Source organism: Culex quinquefasciatus, chromosome 2, assembly GCF_015732765.1.
Source record: "Culex quinquefasciatus strain JHB chromosome 2, VPISU_Cqui_1.0_pri_paternal, whole genome shotgun sequence".
NCBI classification, from domain to species: Eukaryota; Metazoa; Arthropoda; class Insecta; order Diptera; family Culicidae; genus Culex; species Culex quinquefasciatus.
In genome coordinates this window covers 48,722,944-48,739,289 of record NC_051862.1, presented here as the reverse complement: position 1 = coordinate 48,739,289, position 16,346 = coordinate 48,722,944, and the positions used below count along the sequence as shown (strand labels likewise).

The following is a 16,346-nucleotide window of genomic DNA, read 5'->3' as shown; positions in this document are numbered from 1 at the left end:
ATTTAATGAAAATAGAAGTCAAATCAACTTAAAACAATCTCAGCATTTTTCTCCATTTATAATCAAGCATGTTTCGGCTGGATTAAAAGTATTTTGAATGTTTATGAAATTCCAATGTACAGCACCGCAAAAACATTTTTTTTTTGCAAAAAAATAAATTTTCGTCAATACTTAGATATTTTGGAAACTTATGATTGCAAAACAACTGGGCAGGTGTAAAATGCATTTTTAAACACTTTGTTCATTCAAATCTTGAAACCATGGCTCGTATATTCAATGTTAATTTTGTTTTATTTGTTTGCCCCCTCCTCGACTTTGGTCAGAGGCGAGGGACATAAACTTCAATAAATATTTGCAACGGCCTAATTAAAAAAAATAATGGAAATATAAATCAAATCAACTTCAAACCTTTATGAATGCATATTTCTGCGTTAACAACTATGTTAAGGCCCGATTAAAAAAAAAGGAAATTTAAGGGACCATCCACAAACTACGTGGACACTTTTTTGAAAATGTCGACCCTCCTCTCCGTCGTGGACAATTTTCATACAAAAACCATCTTGTTTGTATGGAGCGACACCCCCTCCCCCATTGTGACCACGTTGGTTTTGGATAGTCCCGATGTTTCAATATGCAGCAAATAAAAAAAAAATGTGATTTTTTCATCAATACTCAGATATTTTGAACACTAATCATTGCAAAAAAAAGAATGCGGCTGGTGTAAAATGCATTTTGGATCATTTCCATTCAAATATTAATACCATGGCCTGTAATTTCACTCCACTTTGGTCAGAGTCGAAGGACATAAATTTCAGAAAATATTTGTAACGATCTTAAAAAAAAACCATAAATCCAATTTTTTTTTGCAAAACGTCTTTAGGCCGTTGCAAATATTTTTCAAAGTTTATGTCCCTCGGCTCTGACCAAAGTGAAGGGGTGGGGAAGGGGGGCCCAAAAAGAAAAAAAAATATAAAAATTTAAATTACAAGCCTAGGTTTCAACATTTGGATGAAAAAAGTGTTTTAAAGGCTTTTTACAGGCGTAGCAGTTGCTTTCCAATCATTAGTTTTGAAAATATCGAGGTATTGACGGATTTTTTTTCCCAAAAAAAAAAAAAAATTTTTTTTGTTGGACTGTACATTGGTATTTCAAGAAAATTTAAAATGTTTTCAAAGGAGTTCGAACATGCTAAATATGATAATAAACGCGGGAAAATGCATTTTAACTGGTTTTCAGTTGGTTAAACCCAAATTTTCATTAAAAATTTGAAATTTTTCCAAAAAATATTTTTTTGCCCCCTGATTTTTCAGGCCAACTTTGGGGGGGGGGGCGACATAAACTTTGAAAAATATTTGCAACGGCCTTATTGCAATAACACAAACAGCTGGATAAATTCACCTATAGTTAAGTTATTGCTTTCAAAGTTTTTCCAATACTTTTTCTTTATTCAATAAATGGATTTCATCGCCATTCAATTGTTGAACTTTCTATAAATATAATAGAATTGACAAACAAGCAAGTTTTTCACTTATAATCGTTAAAAATGCTGCATTTGTCTTTGAACGATTTCTTCAAATTAGTATTCAATTTTAATACAGTCCACACTTGATTATTTTAAGTCTCGATGATTCAAAGGTTTTCATAAAGAAAATGGAATCAGAAAAAAAACTCTACAACCTAAAATAAATAACATTTTTGTTTATTCAGGCTTCAATTATCCTTAGTATTTTGTGCAAAGACTTCGCATGATCGAGTCTGAGCTGATTTTTTTTAAATAATTGAAATGTTTTTCCACAAATTCTTGATTACTAAATATGCTACACAGCAAAAAATAATGTAAATTTGGAAGCTGTAATTTTGGAAGGTTAAATATTACCTCTTTTCTGATGTAATTTTACCTCAATTTAGACTGAAAAAGTGACATTACACCAGAAAAGTGGTAAAATTACACATTTTCAGAGGTAAAATTACACCTTTTTTCTGACATAAAAGATGTACCCCTTCCCAGATGTAATATTACCATGATTTTTTTTTTCTGTGTAGAAATTCAGATAATTTGACCTTATTAAAGAGCAATTAAGTTTTTGGCAACACGACCGACATCAGCGTGAAAAATTCATTTAGCCTAATGATTTTTCACACAAATTGGCGATTCGACTATTTTTCGCATCACACAACGATGGTTCCATCAATGAAAACAAAAAAAAAAAACAAATTTAAACTGAAAATAAAAATGCAGCTTTATTTTTGTGTCTGAAAATAAAAAAGTAGAGCTTAGAAAATATGCAGCGATACAAGCAACGGACAATTTGGCTTTGGCTCTTATTTGGAAGTGGCGTTTTAAAGGAAGTTGCCAAAATTGGAACATGACTTGAACAGAAGAAAGTCGAGTACAAATTTAAACATGTCGGTAATTTCTGGCAACCGAACAAAAATGCAGGTTACTAATCCAAGAAAAAAACCTGCTTCTAATCAATCAATTATATCCCACGCTGAAGTTGTTATTTTTGAGATTTTGTACATTTTTTGCAGCGTTTTAGCTATATAATAACGGTCTTTAAATTGTACCGTAAATTTAACAGATTTTTGGTATTGCTTTAATTTAGATTTTATTTGAAAGCTATTAAGAAAATTGTAAAAATAACTGTTCTTGTTTCTGTAAGAAATTAGAAGTTTCAAGTAATAAAACAAAAACAAAGATAAGACATTAAAAATTTGCAATACGCTAACTTTTAAGATAATTCAAAACAGATCCTCTTGGCCAAAAGATATCAGTTCGAAGACAATTGTTTTGTTGCACCTGATTGGCTCATGAATGATTCATTGAGTTTAATAGTCAGGACCCGGTGCCTGCAATCCCCGTTACAGTTTATATGGAATTCCAATAAGAATGTAACAGAAAAATCAGGCTTCGGGTCCAGACTGTTAATTCAATTTAAATGAATTGATTTTTGAACATTTTTGTATGGTGCTGAAAAAGAAAAAGCCCCAGTAATAAAATAGTAGTTTATGCAACAAGTTGCAAAAAGAGGATTTTTTCAGCACGAGTCGTACATTTATCCAACGAGGTTCACCGAGTTGGATAAATACGAAGAGTGCTGAAAAAATCAAGTTTTGCAACGAGTTCCATACAACATTTTTTGCATTTCCAAAAAACACACACTGAGTGAAATTTCAAGTCAAATTTTGATGTATTTTGTCAATAAATCGTTTAAATCAAAAAAATGTTGAAAAGTGTTACTTTTCGAAACAAAGGCTGAAAAGTTCAACTTTTCAACACCCATTTGAGTGCTGAAAAGTAGAACTTTTCAGCATTTATTTTGAAAAGTGTTGCTATTCGATTCTGTTATTTTTGGCACAGAAAAGTAGGCTATTTCGTCGTTCAAGAATGACAGGAAAAGTAAGTAGTTTCACGACGGAATTGCAAAAACTTTTATTTTGCAATTCCACTGTGAAACCGTCAACTTTTCCTGTCTATCTGGAGAAACGAAACGGCCTACTTTTCCCTATCAGAAATAACAGAATGGAAAATTAATACCTTTCAATAATAGTGCTGAAAAGTTCTACTTTTCAGCACTAATATGGGTGCTGAAAAGTTGAACTTTTCAACACTTGTATCGAAAAGTAACATTTTTCAATATTTTTTTGTTTTAAACGATGAATTTACTAAACACATGAAGGTTTGACATAAAATTCCATTAAAGAAGCGTTTTTCAGAATTTCAAAAAATGTGTAAGTAACTCGTTGCAAAACTTGATTTTTTCAGCTCTCGTCTTATTTATCCAACTCGGTAAACCTCGTTGGATAAATGTACAACTCGTGCTGAAAAAATCATCTTTTTGCAACTTGTTGCATAAACTACTATTATGTATGTTTTTTAAAGAAAATATCTCACCAGGTTTTTATGGAGGTTATTTAGATCATTTTAAAAAAATATATAGATAAAATAAAATAATTCGAACTTAAAAAGAGGAAAAAACTAAAAATTCAGAAAATCGTCAATTTGAAAAACTCTGGCACATAAAATATCCTTAGAAAATTACATCTGATTATAACTTTAAAAAATATCAAACCTTATCACTTTCGCTGTTTAGCTAGTAGTTACAAATCCTCCACTCAAAAGCTATACTTTCGCATCACACCAAACGTATAATTATCGGTTCGATATCGAATCCCGTCGGCGACAAGTCGGCACCGTTTTGTCATGCGATATTTCTGCTGCACTTTTGCTTATACACCAATCCCTCAACTGGCTGTAACGTCACGTGATTTCCCACACAAACCGTCCCCAAACGATTAATGGTCGGTTGATTTCGTTGAGATTACTAACCAGCTTCAACAGCACCGACATGACATCAACACACAAACCAGTTGGAATAGTGTGAAAAAACCCCTTGAGACTCTTTCGAACCGAGTTGAAGCTGACTGATGATTTTTCAATAATCACGTCCGATTGCAGCGGCGGCGGCGGCGGCAGCAGCACCGTCTATTAATTTGCAGTCGCTTTTCCTTAAAGTTTAGAAACTAATTACAGCCCCGTCGAGCGGCGGAGAGTATCAAAACGTGCAATTTGTTGAACGTCGAGTTTTCCACCCCAGACCCTCTCCCCGACTTTTCCTCCTCCCTCCGGGTGGGAAAACTTTTGCACTCACCGCGCTCGGGAGAGAAACTCAATTTTGGAGAGAACTTGTCTCGCTCACTAAAATTGTACACGAACTATAGTTTTTCCGCACCCAGTCCCCCCTCACTTTGGTCAGGGAAAATCCCGACCACAAAACTTTAAAATCTGCAACAAGCCAAACAAGTTGTATTTGCCGTGCTCATTAATCAATTTTGAAACAAATTGTACCATTTGAAGGCGCTCGCGTGTGTGAGTGAGTGGTACGCACCCATTTAGTTAGTACAACATATTTGCAGCGATTTGTTATACGCCGGGGCTTGTTTTGTGTGCCACGTTTTGAAGGGTTTGGGAGCCGGTTTTGACCCCGCGCGTACATAATCGATTTTGACTCTGTTGGTGCTTTTACGGTGCTTTATGGTAAATTTACGTACGGCGACGGGGTCTGCTCATAAATGTCGGAAATGTTACTCGCACTGTCACAAACAATTTATGGACCTGGGACAGGAACGGATTTTGAGGCAGCAGGTTTTCAACCGATCGTTAGCCGGACAGAGTGATTGATGGAATGTGGTGTTGTAGTGATTTAAGGGTGCACAATGTGGCGGGTGTGTGTGTGTGTGCGTGCCGTCGGGATGGGGACACGGGCTTTAATTTTGAGCTAATCGATTGATTCTGGGAATGTTGAGCCATTCACAAGTGTTCCTGGAAATCACAACTCCTGTTGTAGGAATATTTCCATGAAACCAGTAGCAGTAAATTTATGAATGAAATGTAGAGATACTGGCCATACGAATTTTTTAGAATGAAGACGATTTTATTGCTTAGTGGTTAGTTTTGTTTAAATGAAAAATGCTTTTTAAGCGTACAAATTATATCTCGAGTTTCTTCAAAATACAAAACAAAATGTTTTGTCATCGTTACGACGTTTTGAATTTAAAATAGTGGGATTGGGTTTTTGAAAACGTAAATATTATGAATACATTTCACCTCTGCTTTAAATTTAAAATTATGTTGTTCTATCTATTCCGTGTTCAAGAGGTTAAATTAGTTAACTTGAGCTGAACATTTACCATGATTTCACTATTTTTTTGATTTGTTTAAAGCGTTTGATAATTTTTTACATTTTAAATTGGTTTCATTTGACAAATCACACCAAAATATTTCTCTTGAAGGGTTGCATCTTTAATTAAATCCAAATACATCTTTCAATCAATTCTATCACAATGCATTGGATCGAATAATTATTTTTATTTATTTTTTTCCGTGCGAGTTGTTTTATCCAATACAATTAAAATTTTTGTAGAGCGTCCAATTTCCCAGGGTTACAAAGTTTCCGGGAAACGGGAATTTCACAACAAATCAATCCCGGAAATTTCTGAGAAATATTAAAATTGTTAGAAATTGTTTTGATAAATATTTTGCAACACATTAGTACAGGATAGCAACTTAAATGTTCAAAATTAGTGTGAGGATCAATTATGGCTAATGATGAAAAAATATTATTGATCCAGTGTATTTTTTTTAAGAAGCAATATTTTTGTTTCAAAGTATGAGACACTTTAAGGGCATGCGATCAAGAATGGTTCTTAAACAATCCTTATTAGGATATTTATTGTTCAAAAATACCATCTAATTCAATTTGGTCAAGCCAAAAATGTATGGTTAACAAAAACGTAAATAAACTATGATTTGAAATTGACTTATGATTTGATTGCATTCAATAAGAATAATAAACTGAATTTAATCAATCAAAACAAGTTCTTTTGGTTAATATTTTTTTCAAAAAAATAAATAAATAAATAAATAAAAATAAAAGAAACGTGCTGAAAAGTTACAAAAATATATACTTTTGCTAAGATTCGGAAATTCCATGGATGCAAATCATGTCACAACATATTTTTACAGCATTGCAGATTCATTAAAGTAAGATTAACAGTAATTTTTCCTTTAGAATATCTATTCGGGTTTTCCACAACATGAACTTCTTATTTTTGAACTCATCATAGTTTCTGTGTCTCAAAACATACATTCTTAACAGGAAGGTTTTCAAAAAGATACATGAAGCATATATAAAAAATATTGTTACACTTTTTCAAAACTTCAAAAATATCACCAAATTCAAAGATAATTTAATAATTTCGACTCGATATCACAATTCATTCGTTTGCTGCATTCTAAAAAAAAACTTAATTTATATGAAAATCAAATCATCAACAGCCTAGAGTAATTAAAAAATTGTCTAAAATAAGAATTGCTACAGATTGTTCTAAAAAAGGAGTTATTATTGATATTTGATCATTGTTGTCTGATTCCCGCATCAAAAACTATAAAATCTAGTAAAACAAGTTTGAGTTTTAATTTTCCGTAAAAAAATCTGGTTTTTCAAGTGTTGCATCAATATTTGCAAGAATTTTACCAGTTTTGAACAAGCAAAATTTTTTATGGAAAAAATTCTTTAATTTTAGTAAAACCAAATATGGACTTTACACCCGGGAAAATTAATATCATTTGTTAGTACAGTTTTAAAAGAGAATTTTAAAAATTGTTCATCTACCAGTTTAAGCAAAAATGGGACTTAAATTTGCATGATGTAATATTGGATGGATTTTTTGGGAGATTTGGGCATTTTTTTTGAAGTTACTTGATTTATTCGGTCGGAAACGTACCATGGCAGTATCTAGTGTCAAAGTACATAACTAAAAATGTTGTTAAATTGGGTTTATTAAGCCAGACAAATGGTAGTTACGGAAGAATAATTAAAATATAACAAATTAAACATAGTATAAAAAATAATGACGTAGAACAACTCTAAGATAAAGGAGGGCCTCGTGGCGCGGTGGTTAGCGGCTTCGGCTGCCGATCCCTAAGTTGCTATGGGACGCAGGTTCGATTCCCGCCTTATCCTCCTGGCCTTCTATCGGATGGGGAAGTAAAACGTGGGTCCATTTGCGTAAAAGAGGTTTTGGGTGGCTCACCACACATAACCTTCGGACGCCTAGAAATGGGCAGAAACTTGCAACAGAGCCCACAAAAGACCCGGGGTCGTTAAAGTGGATTGCTTTGCTTTTTTTAACTCTAAGATAAAGGCAAATAAATTATAAAAGTAAAAAATGCTTAAAATATATAATATGCAACAATTTGTAAAAGAAGATTTTTTTCAGCTCGAGTCGTACAATTATCGGACGAGGTTTACCAAGTTGGTTCCCTCTCGACAAGGGCACAGGGAAATAACCATTGAATAAAGCTTGAAATTTCCTTACTGATAGTAATTAAAACATATGTAAGCAAAACATGATTCAGGTAAATCCTTCGTATTAGTGAAAAATATAATAATTTTCAGGTATATGCATAAAGATACGATAAAACAACATAGATTTTGTTTGAATAGTTTAAAGTATCTTCTTTCCCTGAAGATTTATTGTTTTTCAAAACATAAGAGATAAAGATTCTTGAAATAATCTAGGACTTATTTTCGCTTTTTGCGTGTTTACCACTTTGATCTTGTTTTTTTCTGTAAGGCCGTTGCAAATATTTTTCAATGTTTATGTCGCCCCCCCACCCCTTCAAAATTGGTCTGAAAAATCAGGGGGCAAAACAAATATTTTTTCAAAAAACTTCAAAATTTCCACGAAAATAGAAATCTTATAAACTGAAAACAATCTAAAATGCATTTTCTGCATTGATTATAATACATATTTAGCATGTTTGAGCTTGTTAAAAAAAGTTTTGAATGTTTATGAAATTCCAATGCACAGCACAGCAAAAAAAAATCCCAAAAAATAAAATTTTCGTCAATACTTTGATATTTTGGAAATTAATGATGGCAAAACAACTGGACAGGTGTATAACGCATTTTAAAACACTTTTTTCATTAAAATGTTGAAACCATGGCTCTTAATTTGAATTTTTATACCTTTTTTTATTTTTTTCCATCTTAAATCCTTTGCGATCGTACAAAAGATCATTTTACTCAGAAAAATGAACTATTTCGTTGTGAACAATAATATCAGCAGTTTAAACTTAGTTTTAGGACCCAATTGATAAATTATACATTATTAATTTCCGTCGGGACATAGTTAAAATGATTTGCTAAATTTGCAGTGGTAATGTATTAGAAAATGATGAGGAATTAATAAGTCGAGTTCCACGATGATAGCAGTCTACACTACTTGCACAACTTTCATCATACCATAATCATGTCGCAAGGTTATCCTCCACCTTATCAGCTCCTCACGTTCGATGATTTCCTTCTTAGTAGAAAATATACTCTTCACTACAGTTCACTTCACACTCGACAAACAATCACTTGTCAAATTCAGTATCAGAATCGGAGTATTTCTTCGCTCAATTTTCCTGTCAGTTACAATTTCCAGCAAAGAAGTGAAACCAAATTTAGCTAGTAAATTGCACTCAAAACTTTTCTTCCTCAAACTTGGCCAGGGTGCGTTGACAGATGAAGTTTCCGGGACTATTTTTTTGCGTGTTTTTCGAAAGGCACATCGAAGTATCACAAAATTTCACACAAAACTAAGTTGACGAACTAACTTTTTAAACTACGGAACTTTTTCGATGGGGTAACGCGATGTAACGGAATACAGGAGGGAGTATGAACTAATTTGAACTAGCTACGTCGGAGGTTGTCACACTGCGCTGGTCTTCACTGTCCGTTGAGGTTCATCCTTTTTCGTTTGGGTATTTTAATACCGTTGGTCACTTGTTGGTTAAACGCGTGCAGGTCGCGTGCCACGGGACAATCCGCGGTATCACACACTGATCTCTGACGGTAACACAACAACAACACTTCTCGAGGACGCCGAGGTCACACTGATGCGGTGGGTCCTCCGTAAAAATCCGGTGGAGTTCGCGGCACAACACACGGCAAACTGCTGCGGGAGATGGCCAGCTACTGGAGGGGCCACTAGAGTCGACAGCAGGCTCCGCCGCTACAAGTGGTGGGCCCCAAAAGCCAAAAACACGAGAAGCTGTCGAAGCGGTACCACCGCGCTCGGATGGTAGCAGAATTGGTAGCAAAGAGCTGCTGCAACAACAACGACAACAACAACTGCTGAGCAAAACGGCAGCAGCAGCAGCAGAGAGTGGAGTCGGACACGACGAGCAGGTCGTAAAAGGAGAGCGAACGCACAGTGTGCAGAAATGGTCTGCGCGGAATCGATAGAGACTGAACACTGGTGGGTTTCCAGGTGAAGCTTCAGGGTATTCGGCGCCTGTAAACTCTCGAGGAACCAGACACACAAACACAGCGAACGGGAGACGAAGCCGGTCCAAGGTACACTGTGTACACAGTGGCACACACAACCGTACTGCACTGCTGCTGGCGGAATCAACAAAGGCCAACTCACACAGCCGCACACGCAAGGTTCCAGCCTTACGGCCCTGGTCACGTTCCGTCGACGGAGGGTAGGAATACGCCTCTGGAAACGCCTACTCTCCCCACTCACGGGGCCACTTCGGACGGCGGCAAAATGCTGGCGATGCTATCGCGCTCTGTTGCTCGCTCGCTCACTCTCGTAGAGCAGCAGGAGCGATAGAAGGGACGGTTGTCTCGTTCTCGCCGGCAAGATGTGCCCGTAAAGGCACAGATGCACAGTCAGTCAGGCTGTTGGTTAGTCAGGTTCAGTAGTGTCTATCGGAAGCATCGGATGGCAGCCAGTAGGCAGCGGGAGTTTTATGTTTTAGGCTGTGCCGACGATATGGGGACTGCTGATAACTGAGAGGATGAGGCTGAGCCAGGATGCAAACGCTGTGAGAGTGTGTGGAGAGAATAATCTGATTTGCCTTATTGAATGGGTTTTAGTGCATAATTGGGTTTTACAGGTCACCAAAAACTAAAAACATGAAATGAATTGCAATAAGTTGCAAAGTTTTTGAAACGGCCTTATTATACATGTTTTTATTTGATTTCTTAGAAAGCAGGATTAGACTGGTACACATTTTATTTTAAGTTTTAATTATTTTATTCGTTTCAAGATCGAGGGAGTGGTATGAAAAAAAACTAAATTTAAAATTTCAAGCCTTATTTTCATTATTTTTAAAACATTAAGGCCGTTGCGATTTTTTTTGAAGTTTATGTCCCTCTCGACTCTGACCAAAGTCAAGGGGGTGGTTAACTAATGTTTTACCATCATAAGTTTCCAAAATATTTAAGTATTGACGAAAATTTTATTTTTTGCGAAAAATATTTTGTTACGGTGCTGTACTTTGGAATTTCATAAAAATTCAAAACATTTTTAAACAAGCCCAAACATGCTAAATATGATTATCAATGCAGAAAAATGCATTTTAGATTGTTTTCAGTTGATTAGACTTCTATTTTCAAGGAAATGTCGACGTTTACTGGAAAAATCTTTTTTTTGCCCCCTGATTTTTCAGACCAATATTTATGGGGGGCGACATAAATTTTGAAAAATATTTGCAACGGCCTTAGTATCATAAAATGCAGTTATGCTTCCGTAAAAAAATACCATTACATTCATGAAATATTGATTTTCTTAAAGTTTTGTATCTATTTTTGATGAGCTATCCCTAAATTCAAAATTTGTGAATAAGTCTAAAATTTGTACTAGCTTTGTTTAAAACAATAACATTTATTTATGGCACATGCTTCCAAAGATATTTCAAATGTATTTAACTAAATGAGCTAGAATTGATCAATTTTTAACGAAAATAGCATTTTAAAGATTTTACCTCACTTCCCTCATGAGGATGCAAAAGAAATGCAGTGTTTTTGAAAGTGTTTGCAAAAAAAAATCTTATATGGTTTATTCACATTCTTTTAATTTTCAATACGTCACAATCATTTTGTCATGTTTTCTATCACAAGAAATTATTCAGTAATGTATCCAATATTTATATTATTGCTGTACTCATACAGACTCACATTTTTCTATATTTTTACGTTTATTTCCGTCAGAAGTTTCATATTTGCGATAAAATTGTTTGTTCAAAACTTTTTATTAAAAAATAATTTAGCTGGAGCCGAACCAATCAAAATCCCTCAAAATATTTAATATTCGTTTTGGTTTATTTGATATTTGTTTTTGAATAACCAATAACGGCCAGACTCGATTATTCAAACTTTCGTGTATCTGATGTTCAATTATTCGTAGGTTTTCTTTTTTATTTTCTATCTTTTTTTTGCGACAAATTGCTTTAAAATTTTTTAAAAATGTTGCTTGGTTCCAGAGAAATCCACAAATAAGAAAAACGTAACGAATTTCGTAAAAAGAGGTTTCACTGTACATAAAACCAACATAACTCAAGTGAGGTATTCTACAATTTTTGATATATTTTCGATGATATTTTCATTCATAGCAAACTGATATTTATTCCAACAAATCTCAACTCATACAGACATCCCCATAACAAATCATGAACTTCTGCTAATAATAGAACATAACGCTCCAGTGATTTATATCATTCGGGATATTATCAAAACAAAGTTTAGAAGAGTAATTTCTTTCATTGCATTTCTATTAATATTTAATTTTGGCAACAGTTTAGACAGTTTGGAATTGGGGAAATATTAAAAAGCGTCAGACTCGATTATCGATTTTTTTCGTTGTTTCAGGCCGTTGCAAATATTTTTCAATATTTGTGCCGCCCCTTCCCTCTTCAAAATTGGTCTGAATTTTTTTCCCAAAAGAATTCAAAATTTACATAAAAATAGAAGTCTAACAAACTGAATACAATCTTAAATGCATTTTTCTGCAGTGATAATCATATATAGCATGTTTGGACTTATATAAAATGTTTTGAATTTTTATGAGTTTCCAATGTACAACACCGCAAAAATTTTATTTTTCGCAAAAAATCAGTGCTTAGATATTTTGGAAACTAATGATGGCAAAACAACTTGACAGGTGTATAACGATTTTTAAAAAAACTTTTTTCATTAACCATGAAACCATGGGTTCAATTTTTATACTTTTTATTTATTTTTTTACCCCGCCCCCCTCCCTCGACTTTGGTCAGAGTCATGGGCCATAATATATTTGCACCGGCCTTATTAAGTTTAGTATGACCCTTAAACTACTCAAAAGAGATTTAGAATTTTTGAATCCATGATGGCGGCCAAAATGGCGATGATGAAATATTGACAAAAATGCATTTTTTTTTCAATTTTACAGACAATCAACCATTAAAATTTGACTAAAATTGGGATGCAGAACTCGAATTGATGTTTAAATTAGGAAAATAACAAAATACAATTTTTTTGTTTCTGATTCGATTATCCGAAGTTGCTTACAAACCTTCGGATAATCGAACTTCAGATAATCGAAACTTTGGATAGTCGAGGCTTCTGATAATTGTGTCTGGACAGTATTCAAAAAATTCTGAATATGTCAGACACATTAATGCAATTGAACTTTGCCGGCCAATTGAAGACAAGCAGTAACGCTGAACATCAGCAAGTGTAGTGTGCGAATTGTCATGGTAAACACATTGCTAACAACCGTAGGTGCACTGCCAAAACTGAAGAGGAAATTGTTCGATTCCTACGATTCTAATTTGAACAACCCTGATGATTTAGAATATCTAGGGAAATTCTCGTATGTTTGGCAGGTTAAGCACTCGCTCCTAACTCCATCCAATTTGCCGATTTTCACTATTTAAACAACAAATTTTGCAAAACTTTTGTTAAAAACTTGCTTGCTCACTTCTTATTGGGCTATTTATCACTCGATTTCAGTTGAAAACGCTTTTGATAAGCTTCAATTGAATGTCAAAGTTCTGACCTGCCAACATTAGAGGCACGCTGGAATTAGATGCTGTTACCCTAGTATGTCATGAGTGCCAAATCGTTTACCAACTTTTTAAAACAAAGTTACATCTTCCACAAATCTGCCACCACCAACAAACAACTTCCCCGTGCACTCCATACAGCACAACAGACTCTGGCAGCACGCTTTAATGCTTTCCGGGCAGCATTTTGCCTCAACCTCGTGTGGCCGTCCTCGTCGCCGTCGTGCACCAGCATCGTGCATCGGCAACACATCAACATCATCATCCCCATGAGCAAACTAACGAAATCACTTGACTCTTTCCCTCGACGCGTGTCTCCTGCCGTCCCTCTCTTTCTCACTGCGGATGCAATCCTCTCTCGCACAATGAAGCGAGAGAGCGCGCACACCCCGAAGGTTCAAAGCGCCAGCAGCCAATACCCTCTCCGACCTGACACAGGCGCGTCCAAGGAGAGGGAGAGGAAATCTTGACTGTGTTTTCACAGTGTTTACAACTTTCCACTGGAAAAGCGCAGCATCTCTCATCCTCTCTATCTGACGGGGTTTTCCGCACGCTCTCTCTCTCTCTTTCCTTTTTCAAACACTAACACACTCAAAGTTCGCTTTGTTGGACATCTTCAGGGGGTTATGTACGGTGTATCTCCCGAGAGCAAACGTCCTAGTGTTGGTCAGACAGCCTCTTCCGAAAGGACGAGCCCCGACGCCGTCTGCCAGGAGGGCCGCCGACAAGGGAAGACAAGCAGACGCACACATACCCAGGCAAGAATCTACACGCAACATACTAGCTAGGAGGGAAAATTTACGACTACCCCCTTCCGAAGCCCCCGGCGGCGGCAACCAACCCCGGGCGGTAGCATCTTCTTCGACTTTTTCTTCCTGCCAGCATTACCATCATCATCATCCCCCTGCCCGTTTTGGTAGGGGTTGCGAAATCTTGGAGTTTGCTGCTCTCTCTGGGTTTGACTCAGGCAAGGGATGAAATGTTCAACTTTGAAGCGGCGGCAGCTGAGTTTTGAATCGGGAAAACATTTTTCTCCGACGGAACATTGCTTGGGAAAGTATACTTTTTGTGTAGAAATTTGAATGCTGATCTCAGATAGTATTGCAATGAATGTGTATAGAAAATAAAATTTCTTTTTTGAATACAATGCATTTGATTTCACACGGAAATGTGATTTTTCCTAAATTTCTTATTTGTTATTGTTATTAGATTCTCACTGTTATAAAAATCAACTCTTCGTTCTACTTATAGGCACTTTAATATAAAAATGCCCATGATGTCTTATGCGAAACAATGTGATAATCAGTGCCTTTTCGGATAACTTTTGTTTGAATCTAATTAAGAATCTAATTAAATTTTCATGTTAAAATTACCAAAAGTACTTTTTAAACGATAATATTTTTTTTTTTAAATTGAGTGGAGAGAAAAACATGGCGGTGGTGTGGACGCTTGTTGTTTCCGTCGCGGATTGTTTTAATAATTTCGAAGTGTTTTCTCAGTGGTGCAGTCCGGGATAGTGCTTCTTTGAACTAAGAAAGTGATGGGCTATCCGGGTAGATTGAAGGTTTCGCGTAGTTCTGTTGTGGAAGTGGTTTTCATTTCATTTTAGTTTTTGTTGCGTGTAAATCGGATACCAAACGTCATTTTTCTGCCAAAAATTTCCCTCTCAGTGCACACCAAAGGAGGGAGAAATGAGAGGGAATTGGATGGTGTGTGTGTGTGCAATGTTGGTTCGCCGATGACAGCTCGGCGTTGGTAGGAGATGGATTCTGCTGCTGCATCATCCTTCGCCAGTGTTAAACGTCATAAGATGTGGGGGAGTAGTTTTTAAGAAGGGCCAAATTCAAGCATGCAGACTTTTTGCGGAACCTGCAGATATTTATTCGAATGGGCGAACGGTGTGGGAAGGTGGCGCTTTGTTGCTGCTAGTGTTTGCGTCGTCGTCATCATCATGATGATGTTTCATCATCCGTCTCTGGCAGCGTGTATAGGCTGTCGGACCGACAACGACGGTGTGTTGGTGTGTAAGCTGTAAATATTTCCGGTGAGTTCGCTCCATGTTGAGCAAACACTTTGGCGTCTGGGAGCATGTATTAGGCTTTCTAAGCTCGACAAACTGCTCATTTTGATTATAGCAGTGAACAGGGTTGCCAGGTTTTTAGATAAAAGAGTTTGATTTCTGCTGCAACTGGTTTCGAGACGCGCGCGCGTGTTGATTGTTGTTGGATTTGAACTATTAACCTGGCCATGGTCTTCGTTTTCCACATACACGAATGGTATTCCGGGTCTATAGGACCCAGAAATGTTTTCAGCTGCCAAAATTCGAGATTGTAACCGATTTTGGATGTCTTGACTGCAAATGAAAGGCTAGGATGTCTACTTTCTGAACCCAACCGGCAGAACCGGTTTTGGACACCGTGGCCACCGGGAACCTGCTACAACCGAAAAGTTCTTTTTGGCCCCTACTTTGAGGACCTGTATCTCCGAAACGATTGCACATAGCAGGTTGCTTCCGGTTGCATTCGACAGATAATAACCTGAATTTTAAGCCCCAGAAAAATAATTGGTCCATAGTGGCCACCGGTTCCGGTAACCCGGAACTTCCGGACAACTTGATTTTTGCAGTTTTGACATAAAACCGTCACACAGACCAGTATTTTGAAACGGATTATTTTCCAAATCATTGCAGAAGGATACTACATACTACCCCTGACTGTTTGGTATCGGTTCTGGCCAACTCTGGCCAATCCGGAACCGGTTCCAGGGTACCACTAAAACGGTTCCAATAATTGTCACGCTAGAAACCCGTCATGTTGCATATAAAACTTCATGAAATTGCATGTTATGACCATCTGAGGTCATGCCGATGTCCTCTGACCCATCCTGGTCACTCCGGAACCGGTTACCGGTGGCCACTGGGGGACACTATCGGAATATGCAATGAACCCTATCATCCGACGTA

General features: G+C 36.3%; 1 protein-coding gene across 5 annotated transcripts in view; it reads right to left on the bottom strand.

Annotated features, from left to right (window-relative positions):
• Positions 1-16,346, bottom strand: part of LOC6046760 (transcription factor AP-2-epsilon) — a 287,781-nt gene that overhangs the window by 118,950 nt on the left and 152,485 nt on the right. For 2 of the 5 annotated variants that reach the window (XM_038252305.1, XM_038252309.1), the window contains exon 1: positions 8,811-9,935. The exons of 2 other annotated variants lie outside the window; for them this stretch is intronic. Coding sequence is in view for 2 of the 3 variants with exons in the window: in XM_038252309.1 (XP_038108237.1) it covers positions 8,811-8,819 (9 nt within the window). In the remaining variant the exon portion in view is untranslated. Of the gene's footprint in view, positions 1-8,810; positions 9,936-16,346 lie in introns of those variants that run through there. One more of the 5 variants, XM_038252310.1, reaches the window with a different exon arrangement.